The sequence below is a fragment of the Rhopalosiphum maidis genome, chromosome 4 (assembly GCF_003676215.2).
Source record: "Rhopalosiphum maidis isolate BTI-1 chromosome 4, ASM367621v3, whole genome shotgun sequence".
In the NCBI taxonomy this organism is placed as follows: Eukaryota; Metazoa; Arthropoda; class Insecta; order Hemiptera; family Aphididae; genus Rhopalosiphum; species Rhopalosiphum maidis.
The window spans coordinates 45,872,623-45,886,194 of record NC_040880.1 but is presented as its reverse complement, the minus strand read 5'-3'; the positions used below and the strand labels follow the sequence as shown (position 1 = coordinate 45,886,194).

At 23.5% G+C, this 13,572-nt stretch overlaps 1 protein-coding gene across 3 annotated transcripts in view; it reads left to right on the top strand.

The window, feature by feature from the left end:
- The window catches only part of LOC113555600 (otoferlin-like), a 125,466-nt gene that overhangs the window by 82,834 nt on the left and 29,060 nt on the right, over window positions 1–13,572 (top strand). For all 3 annotated transcript variants that reach the window (XM_026960053.1, XM_026960052.1, XM_026960051.1), the window contains exons 4-6: window positions 8,177–8,502; window positions 11,922–12,137; window positions 12,228–12,423. In XM_026960053.1, the coding sequence (XP_026815854.1) occupies window positions 8,177–8,502; window positions 11,922–12,137; window positions 12,228–12,423 (738 nt within the window). The remainder of the gene's footprint in view (window positions 1–8,176; window positions 8,503–11,921; window positions 12,138–12,227; window positions 12,424–13,572) is intronic.

Genomic DNA, 13,572 nt, shown 5'->3' with positions numbered 1-13,572 from the left:
AAATACTTAAACTTTTATTGTAAAATGTTTGAACTTTATACGTTTTATTTCAGTACTATTTTTTTTTATCTTATTAAATATAACTAAAACGGTAATATTGTATAAACAATTATTTTAAAAAAATTGCTCTATTTCATCAAAATTATTAATCTCTTAATTATATCATAGCCTAACTACTAATTTACGTAATCAAGGTTAACATATAGATATGAGACATGATCTAATATATTTAAATAATACAATAAAAGGATTATAATATATTTTAATATGTCCTTAAATAGTGTATACATATGATACCAAATCACTTTAAAATATATTAATAATAATAATTATATTCAGTTTAACATTTATCAAAGTTGAGTGTAAATATATAAAAAAGAAAATTCCGTCGATGCATATATATCCAAATAATATTTTTACAATCATTTTGAACTAATTTTATAATAAACATCATACTACCATTGTTGTAAATATAAATAGTAATCTAAACAATTTTATTATAAACGCGTATATGAAATCAATAAGGTGTCTAATCTTGATAATCTTAAAAGTATTATTAAAATTAGAACTAATTTAGTAGCTATTCAAATCAAAAAAGCCAAATAAATAACATAATAATTACCTATGTTTATTTCAATACAATATATCGATTTGTATTAGAAAGGGGACCAGGGGGCTAAGACCCTATACTTGAAACTTTTGAAGGAGAGCTTAGTCTCCTCAAACTCCTTTTCCTCTCAACAATATCCGTCTATGCTTGTAGTACTCATATTCTTGCATAAATAATTAACTATTGCACAGTTCTTGGTAAGGTTAGTAAACTGTTTTATCTGTAATAGTTAAAATTTTAAATATTTAATTTCAAAGGTAAAATGTACATCTAGACAAAAATACTTTTCCACCTATTTGGACTTTTTATGAAAGTAATAAATTATAACTAGGAGACTATTTCTTCGAGTATAATTACATTATTTATGCTTAAATAAAAAAACTTAAAAGAAATATTATGAGCGTTAGAATTAAAAATAACAAAATAATATTATAACGTTTACAATTTGAAACTATTGTGTTTAATTAATTTTTTTTTTTTTTTTAAGTAAAAGAAGCATAGATACAAAGATTTCAAAATTAAATGAAGTATTTTTTTATTAAATCACCGCCTTAATATTCCAGTTTAATAATAAAGTTTACCTACTCGCGAGTATGAGTATTATTTATGTATATTTTTCAATAATTAAGGTCATACTCACGGCTTGGTTTGTTTTTATGGGGATGGTGAAGTGGTTGGAACCTAGGGCAGTGTAAATTAATTATCAATTTTTGATTGAAATATATCTTCAAAAGATGTATGTATTTACAGTATCACACGAACGTGAGGAACTAAGGGTGTGACTTGAGACAATGGATGTGCCACCTCTATCGAAGGTGATAAGACAACAGTAGGTTGTTCTGAAAGATAAAATGATATGGCATCAATTTATAGTTTCGCGCTAGGCGATTTTATCCTTTGAACATAATATATTAAAATTAATATAGAATTTTAAGTGATAATGGTAATGCTAGGTATTTTTAATATTTCTAATTAAAGCGAGTTGAATATGTATTATTATGGCTTATATTTTTATTTTTTAGTTTATATTATTTAAATATATATACATTTGAATATTGAATAGGTATAGATTTTGAATTTACTTTATATCTTATAACAATATCTTTTAAATTAATGTATACAACGTATACATTATGTACATTATATAAATTTTAATGTGTAGTATATATTTATAATATAATACTATTTCATAATTTAACTATAAATAAAATTATAGCCTTGAGTAATAATAACCTGTTACTATATCAATTTAATTTAATTTAAATTTGTTTAAATAGTTATGTATTAGTTTTATAATATCAGTAATTTATTATTATAAAGTTTTGTTGTAACCATAAAAACTTAGTAAAACATTTGATATTAAAGATAATTATTTTTATTGAAAATATAACACTACTTCGATAAAAGTGTATGATATATATATCAGTATACATTAAGAACTATCGATATGATAGTCGATTTACGATTATAGTTAGTTGGTAAATTTATTGTAGGTACTAAACATTACAAAATTCGTGTAATCTAATAAAGTAACAAACGTCATCACAATATATTGACGATGCAGCGTTGTCGTAACTGAAAAGATCTGATTTTAGAATAAAACCTACTTTCATACAATTGATACAAACATTTAAACGCAATATAGTTATAGTATGATGACTAACAATATGCTCGAATAAACCCAGCGTTTAATATACGAATATATAAAATACACATCGATATAATTTGATAAAAATATATAAATACCATTTAGTTAATATAACATATTCATATAATAGTATCTACGTAGTACAAACCATAGTTATTATACGATATAATTAATATAAAAGATATTATGTTAAAACATGCAAAATATTGTTTGGAAATGGAATATACAACGTGAATTTAATTTATTACAAGTTTTATAATCCAACCAAAAATATGTAAATATATGCACGCAAACCTTAGTTCGACATTTCTACAGCGAAACTTATAAAAATCCCATATGAATTGTTAAATGTATATTTTATGTTTTCTTGAGAAAATGATATATTTCAGAACATCAGCTGAATTAACAATTGTTTGTAAGTTAAAACAGTAGAACTTTGAAGAGACTCCGGTAGTAATTTTATTTTTAAGTAGTAAAGTTGAGGCACTATAATATGAAATATTTTACATTCACACTGGAAGATTATAAAAGATTTTAGGTAAAAGAGAAAGTAATTATAATATAGAACAATGTTCGTACACATCATTATTTATTTATTTATTATTTTTTTTTTTTGACAACTTTAATAAAATATTATGATGATTCAAATAAGCAGAATATGTTTAAATTATTTTTGAAATTAAAAATAATATCAAAATAATACATATTATTATCTTAAGCTAACGACAAAAAATACAATTTTGCGTTTTTTCTAATTAAAATTTGTGTTTTAACTATTGTATGACAAGTTTTTAGTATGTATATATTTTTTTATTTATCAATTCTTAAAATCTCATATTTATTCATGAAATATAACTTTAAAAAATAAATTAACTCAACAAATTATAATATGCAAGTTTCAAGCTTTTTAGTATTTTTAAACAATTAAAAAATGGCAATTTATGTGATTATTATAATATTACTTATTGTTTATCACGCTTGTGCTAAAAATATTAATTATGATGACCTACATCAAACATTTAAATTATATTAAGAGACTTCTCTTTCGTAAATATTATTTATCTTATCGACATTATAATGTAGAATAGAAGCTCCATTCAAAAATTTAGAGGTCATTGTTATTATCGGGCCTTTTGTAAAACGTGCAAATAATACTTTAATGGATTACTTTGATAAATATTTTTGTTATTTGAAGTGAAGTACTTATAATATTCGCCTTTAAGGATAAACCAACAAACTATGTTTATTTTGTCTTAATCTAACTCATATAAGAGTATAAGACAAAGTCATATTAATCATTAAGTTAAAATATACAGTGAAACCTGGGTTCTTCAAAAATAACCTTCCTTTAGATTATAAAATATTTCAGTTGTGTATTATATTATAAAAATAGTATCAATTAAACTTTTATTTTTAAAACTAAATTTTCAAACGTATTCAAGGACACACTTTTTATTTATATTATTTTTATTAATTTTATGAATATTATTGTAATATATTATTGTGAGAGAGTTGAACTTACTCGAAAATTGCGAAGAATTTCTGTTAGACGAATAAATTACTTAAATAACCGAGACATTCAAAAGTGACCTGTCTGAAGTAAAATATGTCAATATGATACGTTTTTGAAAAACACACACAAAAAACAAATATAATCCTAATTCTGATCAGAATTCACTATACGAATATTATTCATCGTTCGTAATGTATTTCATTAATTCTACGAATCGTTAAAGTGATGCAATGAAGATGAGTAATGCATGTAATACAATTTGTTTTAAAATAGCGCTAAATGATATTTTGTTTGTATTATCTAAAATATATTAATGTATTTAAGTATTTCAAGTATGATTTAAATCGCTGTGATTCAGAACACTATTAATACTAGCAATTAGATATTAAAATTTGAAATTTATGTCTGTATATCTGTGGAAATATAAATAACTAATATACATTTGTATATATTTTAACAATAGCCGTATAAGAGGTGTTATACTATTGCTTAATTATTACATAAAAAATAAGTATTAATTGCAATAAATTGTATTGATGAAATAAATTTTATTTAACCAGCAATAAATCAAAATTTTAAAATTATCTTTTATTTTTTTATTATGAATATTTTATCTTTTTTTCCAGATGATTTATTTTGTTTTATACGATAGGAGTAAAATGAATATTTAACGTTTTTATTTTTTGGCTAGAGAGTTTACAAATTATTTTGGAAAGATATTTGAGCAAAATAAATGTTTTCATTATTTATTCAATAGTTTGATGTCTGATATCATATAATTTTAAAGTTTTACTTACTTATTTTTTTATTAAAAAGTTTTCACTAAGAAAATGTCGTTATATTTAGCCTGTTACAAAATTCTATGGATATTAAACAAATCACTGATAATATAATATTTCAAACAACGAAGGTCGTTAAGTTTAGAGTATATATTTTGCTTGCTTTTGAAAAATAAAGAGCCTATATTAATAACACTACCATAAAATAAGATACCTAGACGTACCTAATATTTTTCATTCTTCAATAAGAAGAGGTAGATACATAATTTATTTTTTAAATTTATCATAAACATTTAACTATTGTGGATTAGTTTTAATATATATTTTCAAATAACATCACGCGTTCTTTATGAAATCAGAAAACAATCATATTTTTCTAATTATTTAATAAAAATTAATATTGAACAATCAAATATTTTAAATACCCGTTGATTAGAACTGACTTTTTTAATTTTAAAGAAAAAATAATTAAGAAAAAAAAAATCAGATAACTTAAAGGTTTAATAACAAAAATCATGAAAAAGTAGGCGAAGGAAATGTATTTCAAGTAAGTATTTTATTCTACATAAAATAATGTGAATCGAATTTAAACCTAACATAGCTTTGCATTTGACTGATTTGGAAAAATATCAAATTCCTTAAAAATTTAGAATTTAGATAATATTACACTTAATATAAATCGTTGTTGTGTTCATAACTGTAATCGCGTGCATATTTTTAACATTGAATAGTAGTAATTTTCACATTAGATTTAAATTTTTGGGATTCTTATTTATTTGCGATTTCTTAACTAGAGATATTAATAAATAAATACATTTAATTTACTATTAATTAAAATAAAAATAAAAAAATAACTACAAATGTATAATATCTCTAAAATAAATACATCACGAGAAGAGATGAGCATTACAATGATAAATATTAAATAATAACATTTCATATTTTATTTTTGATTTGAATGTTTCTTGAATTGTATTAATTCTACAGTAAAAAGTAAGTAAATGCATTTTAAAATATTATGCAAGTAACTTCCAATAACAATAAAAACAAAAAAAACTAACAAATATTTTTATAGGGTTAATAATTAATGTTAATAAATATGGAAAAATTTAAAAATTTAATTGATTAGAGTTAGACAAAAAAAATAATAACGACATTAATTGAAATAATATAATAATCGATTATATTGCTACCCATATAGTTGTTATTGATATGGTTTTATCAATCACTTTTCGTTTCTATAGTTAAATCGAGATAAAAATATACAAATACTTAGTTTTTGAGAAGTAGAAAAGTTAAATAATATTTTGCCGATTTTGTTGAACAATTGAGATCTTATAAATTGTATATTATAAAACAAAACAAAATAATATGATACCAGATGTGCGTAAACTTTCTTATTCGACGTGATTCTCACGTACTATTTGTATTGTGAATCTTCAAAACTTAATTCGACTGAGAAAGATCGATATTTACTATTTATTCAATTGTTTCTCAAAATTACTTTAATGTTTGATTTGAAACAATTATGAGTGATTAAAGACGATGTTCAATAAAGAATTACTGAAGATGTAAAAAAAAAAAAATAATAATAAAAAATCTCTAACTAAATAATTTTATAAAAAAAATACTGTTATTATCTTAAAGTTACTTAAAAGTGTAAAATTAAAAAAAAAATACTAGTGAAAAAAATACTTGAGCATGTATTACATAATCCTTAAATACCCAGTGTTTAACCCACTAAGCTATAATTACATAAATCCTAAACATAATTCATTAATATCAATTATTTTTCAGAACTATACAATATATAATAATCAAAATATGCATTTACGTTGAATAGGATTTGATTATCAAAACATATAAATATTACAAAAGTTACATATTATTATACGCGTGTTTTAAAAATACGTAACTACAATTAATACCTATTGGATATTATATTATTAAATTTTATTAGCTGTAGGTGATAATATAGTAATTTAGAAATAAATAAAATACCTAATAATATTATATTACATGTGTATATACTTACTGTACTTATACTTTAAAATGCTTATGAATTAAGAATTTTTATTATTATTATTCAACTATTATTCTTGAACAATTTAAGTTAAATATTTATAAAACAAGCATTATTTTTTTTTTTTTTTTTTTGTAACGAAATAATGAATATTCATGAGCTGGTTGAACAAAAGTGAGTTATAAAAAATAAATTCATTTTAAAAATCAATAGTTATATTCTAGTACTTGAGCATATTAAATTATATGTTGATATTGGCATTTTTAAAAGCCCAAAATGCTGATAAATGTGTATAAAAATATTGAGAATAATGTTTAAAACCATTGATATCAAAACAGTTTTTATTTTATAACGACATCGATGTTAATAGCTACCTACCTATATATTGACTATTTAAAATCTGATTATTAGTATCTGAAAAATTAAATTTTTTTATATGAAATTAGGTGAAGTTAAAAACCAATTCAAAGCATAATATTATTAATCATATAATTTATTAAATTGTCGACTATTCTATGTTTGTAATATATATATATGTATATATATTTATAAATTTACAAATCATATAAGGTACTGAAAATTTAAATGTCATTCACTAAATATTAATTAAAGTTTAATCATAAAAGAGTAATTGATGCAGAATTCTGTACCATCATTAATTTATACTTAAGTATAATTAAATTTTATCATTTTAAAATGAAATTAATGTACTATTATTTATTATTAAGTAGGTTAGTAGGTAATAAACATAACAAATTAAGGTATAGCGAGTCGTAAGAAAAACGAGAAAATTATAAGAATATCAAAAAAAAATTGTTTAATTTTTTATCAGTTACCTATTAAAAATATAAGTTGTTATAATAATTTTTTGGTTGTATCATATTTGTTATTTAAATTACTTTCTTCGTCAATAATATAATTTTATGATTATCATTACGTCAATTTTTCTGTTATATAATTTAAAGTATTATTAAATTATGTATTTAAATTAAAATTGCCCAATAAAATGTTCTCATAAATCCAATAAAAGTCCCGATTCAAATATAATAATTTTAAACTGTACTTTCTGAAACATGCATTATTCAATAAATTTAAAAACATTTTTTGTGTAGAAACTTTCTATGGTAATTTTATCATGAAATATTTTCGTTGGTAAATTACATGTTAAAAATGCTTAGTGTTGTACAATAGCTAAATTATTTAATTAGATTCATTTATCTGGGTGTCTTGATGTCATGTATCTAGATAAAATCAAAGAAATTTTTACCTTATTTAGATAAATTACAAAATTTGTATTTAACTGCCATTTAAGATAGAAATTATAACCATCTAAATAAATTTGAATCATTTACTATGAATAAATAGTTATAGTGATTTAAACTAAACTGATACATATTGATAGGTATCGATATTTCTTATGTAACGAGATAAATATATGTTATAAATTATGTTTAAAAAAAAATGTATATATCTCAGCCTTACAGTGTCTGTGTAAAAGAACATTTACGAAATAAATTACGACCCACAAATATATATTTTGATTTTTAGCTATTGTAATGGCTATGCTTATGAAAACAACTCGACACAATTTGTTTTTTTACAGATCACGATCGATTTGGACATTGAATACTCGGCGAGCGACAGTCGGAACCGGACTTCGTCGTTGTTCAGCTCACGTCCAGAGTCACCGACTGAGTCGACAGACGAGCGGCAAATGCTGTTGGACGTTGAACAAAATATTGCCAACCTGGAGAAGACGTTCACCGATAGCCGTCGGTTGGGCGAACGGCAACAGGACAACGAAAACAACGGTGAAAAGGAAGTTGTCGGCAGTGGCGGTGGCGGAAGTAGAACGCACAAGAAAGGGCTGTTCCGGTACAGTTCGTTTAGTTCGGACAAAGATGCCGGTGGTGGAAATGATCGGAAAAGGTGAGGCTTCTCATCTCCTCCTATTATAGAATAGACGAATATACAATAAGTCTGTGGACGTGAGGCACTGTCGTTTATAATATTATGGTCAGAATAAGACGTTTCTATAGATATCATAAAATTAGATTGTGGTCTATCAAGACTTCAGTTTATATTACTGGAGAATATAACAATATATAATATTATTTTTCTACTGTTTTAACTCGGTGACCAACTGCTGAGTTTAAAAAGCGTATACGTACTAGCTATAATACTTAGTACAGCATCAGAGATCAGTGTTTGAAAATATTTTATCTCGTTTAAAAGATAAAAAGGGTCATTTTGAAAAAAAAAATGTACGCACTATAAGCCTAGAAATATACATGTTATAATACATAATACAACTGCAGTTTCTTTTTATTACTCTGGTATATTTTCTACAATCCGAGCAATGAGTATAATCCAGGTATTTTAAATTGTTAAATAATATTATTTTTCGTTTTTATGTAAAAACTATACACAACAGTGTTGTTGAGTAAAAGTAGGAAGTTATACGGGATGTACTATCGGAAACAAATCCTATAATTTTTTTTTTTTTATAGTTATTAAGCTTTAATAAGCTATTATACCTAACTACAAAAACAATCGTATTTATTTTATTTTAGATTAGTAATTTTTAAATTGTTTATCAGTGAATAATATAGGTTTTATTTTACATATATTCAGTATAATATTAATAATTATTCTAAAAAGTGGTAATAATAATAATAAAATGTTCAGCCATTCATCGTTGCATTTTTAAAGGACACAACAGCTTGCAACTAACAGCAAAAGTTATAGTATGTTTTGTTCTGTTCTTAACTTTTTAATCGTAACTAGTAAGAACTTTGTAATGATATCAAATTACTTAAACAAAACCTTTTGGAAATAAAGTGAACCATTTAGGAGGATGTATATCGATTCAAATTTAAATATTGTGACGTAACAGTAAACGCGTCTGATAATAATTTATTCATTATGTTATACATTTAATCTATCTCGTACGATTTTCATTAAATAATAAAAACATTTTTATTTAAACAAATTTAAAGTTTTTTTTTTATTATTTTTAATTAAAAATAAGAAGAATAATCAATAAAAGCTTATGCACAATAAGTAATTTTAATGAAAATGTACGATACCTAGTTTAATGAAATCAGGTAGGTAAGGTAATTGATCAGAAGAACGCCATTCAATATGTCAATTAGGACTATAGTAAGTTCCTTGGTCAGGATCGTTTTAACATTCATTAGGATTTTTTGGATAGTGTGAAATTAATGAAGTTTAATAATTGGTGAATGAATAACTAATAATAAGAAAAATAAGAGGTCAATAATAAGAATAGCCATAATAAAATTTATAAATTATGAGTTCACAGGTGTTTGATAGGTAGTTGTGTGGATTGGATAAATAAGAGTACAAAGGCGGTTGAAGCTGAAATTGGTTGATTTTTGCTTAGATTTAGGATAAAGATCCCGGCTTAAGCGCTTGTCAAAATTAAGCCTAGGTATTTTATTCGGGATCCGTAAGAAATTGTTTTGTATTTCAGTTTAACTGTTAACATAAAAAGCGTAAAGAGCTCTTTTGGCGTAAAATGAAGACGATAAATCTTGACTATTTACCTACGTTGATTTTTAACTTTAGACATTGGATCATATCGATGCATTATGAATAAATGTTAAGGCAATCATCATTTGGTCTATAAGATAAGTTATTTAGCTATTATTGTTGTATCATCAGCATTTAAATCGATGAATATAATATTCTTTAATCGTGTAAGAAAAAATGAAATAAAAAAAGGAGAAATGTTGGCTCCTTGAATAATTTCAACTAAAATCATGACTAAGGTCAATATATTTGTTTTTCGATTTGAAATCTAAAAATATATAATATTTACAAATATATTTACTTTTTTGTACACTTTATACCTACCCCTCACTAATTTTAACAGCAAATGGATTTTACTATACTCGTATTTACATGATAATATTTAGATAATACTTTTTGCACAAAGTAAACACTTTTATTACATATTTGATTACAAAACCTATGACAAAGTATTCAGGCTTTTGAGACAAGAGAGATACCACTTTTGTAAGTCACATAATACATAATATTATTTTCTAATTATTGTCAACGTTAAGATATTTTTAAATTATTTTTTTTATCTTTGTAAAGAATACATTTTCAACTATTCTATGATTTTAAATTTTCACTACCCAAACATAAAATAAATAGACACAAGTTAGTGTACAGTAATTTCATAGTATTATACATATTAATAATATTTAAACTTTCTAATTTTATGAGGAAATTATTATTTTTACAGTCAAGTTTTAAGTTTTAAAATTGTATAAATAATATTAATAATAATTGTGTACCTCATGATAAAATTGAACTATGTAAAAAGTTTTTATTAAAACTTGACTAAAGATGCTATTCAGTTTTCGTATATTTAGCTAAGTTAAAAAGTATTTTAACATTAAATTAATCTTTATAAGTTATGATAAATTCACACATTTAAGATAATTGTGAACTATAACTATGCAGATGGCAATAATATTTTAAGACAAATAGTTAATGGGTATCTAAATATCGCTAAATAAGATTGATGAATTAAAATTTCACGAATATATTATTTTTTTTTATTTTACTAGTTTATTTTCTTTTATAAATAGTTTAATTCTACGTATTAATGTATTATTATTGTATGTAAATATAAATAATTTAATTAATGATCCCTATAATTATATTTTGTAATTTAATTTAAATTAACGATAAATAATGCAAAGATTGATAGACTACTGACTACTAACGTTCTAAATTTAATTGAAAAAAATTATATTTTGTTAAATTATAATATTATTATATTATATATCTATAATAGTATAATGATGTTTTTATGCAATTTAATGATCAAAAATTCAAACTAAAATACTATTAACTCAATTTAATGTTTTACATACAAATATAAAAATTATAACTTATTACAGTATACGTCTTGATTATTTGATAGATCGATGGTAGGATTTTACATGGTTGACTGGTCGTGCATCTGTGCTAGTCAATGCAACGTAATAGTTGCATGTACATACTTTCTTCTAAGTTGAGGCTAGATTCATATTCATTGTGTGGGATGCACTATTAAAATGTTTTGAATTAGATTTATAATTGTGTATCTTTCAAAATATTTTTGTATACATTTTTCTAATATCGCGGTCTATCACATAAAATGTTTTCATATCTATATAAATACAATACACATTATTATCCAATACTTTTATATTATTCTTTATAATATAATGAATATTGCATAGTGCATACTCATACAGATTAATCAGTATACAATAGAAGAAATATAATATATTATATTCATTTATTACTGTCTTATAATTTTACAGTCGTGGCACAATTTTCAAGAAAGGCGTGAAGAGCTTAATGAGAATGGGTAAACAGAGAATTCCGCAAGATAAGGAAGCATTGATGGACAGCGATGATAATAATCAAATGGGTGCAATTACTCATCAACGCGGTCATACAACGGAGACAAGTGACTTATCTTCGGACAATGAGTCTGTTAATTCTTTTAATGCCGAATACTCACCTAAGCCAAAAAAGTAAATTGCTAAAAGAAATTATAATATGGTTTTTGAAACAAAAACTTATTGTTTTTTTTTTTTTTTTTTGTTATTTATCAATCTTTTCAGACCGCTGAAACATAAAGATCAACTGAATGCAACCCAAAATGCGCTTAAATCTCAAGATTTTCAAGTATGCGTAACCATTATCGAGGCTAGGCAGCTAGCAGGTCTGAATATGGATCCCGTTGTCTGCGTACAAGTTGGTGAAGTAAAGAAATACACGAGCGTAAAGGAAAGCACCAACTGCCCTTACTATAATGAAGTAAGTACCATTAATGTTATATTACTGTGCTCATGACATACACGTAGAACATAATAATTGCATAACACGACCAATAAACTTTCTAAACATTATGTACATATTAGCTTAGTATGATTTAATGTTTAGACAATGTAATTAATGTTGCAGGTTTAATATTTATAATAACAATAGTCCAGTGATTTTCAAACTTTTATTATACACGGCACACTGACCTTTTTTTTAGAATAACAAAATTTTTTTGAATTAACTATAATTATGTACACATTTAATAAGAAATATGTGATTGATGGGCTAACAAATATTTTTAATTCGTGGACGAATAGTTGACACATACCCGCATTTTCTTATATCACAATTCAATGCAATCGGTAATTCATGGAAAAACCACGGCACACTTAGTGGATACTCGCGGCATCCAGTTTGAAAACCACTGCTATTTGAAAATATTCATATGTATTTTTTTATAAATTATATAATAATACACATTAATTAATCGTTTTGCGATGAAAACAATTAGTATTTGATAAAGATAAAAATTAATTTTTAGTCGTTACTAGTATTATTTTTGTTATTGTAATGTAAGGCTATACTTAAAAAGTTATATTTACATACAAATATACGAGCAGTTGGATAAACTTGTCTTCCAAAAACCGTTAAACAACGATTACAAGCTTAAGTATTTTTGTACATCGAAAAACACTTTTCAACATTTTTAATAATTACCAATCGATGTGTTTTCTATAAATATATTATTATTACATAGATTGTAGGCTTCTAAGTAGTAAATTGTCATAATTTTGGTAATTGCCTTTTCAATTAATACAATAGTATAATAAAAAAAATAAATATAATTAATATGATATAAATATAATTTGATTCATTTGAATTTTTCCAAACAAATTTTAAAATTGTATTATTTTTATGACAAATAACTTTATTGAGTTCAAAAACAATTTAGCCACTTAACCATTAGGTTGTTCAAGTCTAACTTGTACATTGTTCAGAACATTTATACTTTTTGATAGTATTAAATATACCAGTATTTAAAGTTTTAATAAAACAACATAAATTATTTTGCTACCTGTTATGTAATTCATCATTTTGGACATTATAAAAACGTTTTTTTTTTTTTTTTCATTTCAGTGATAT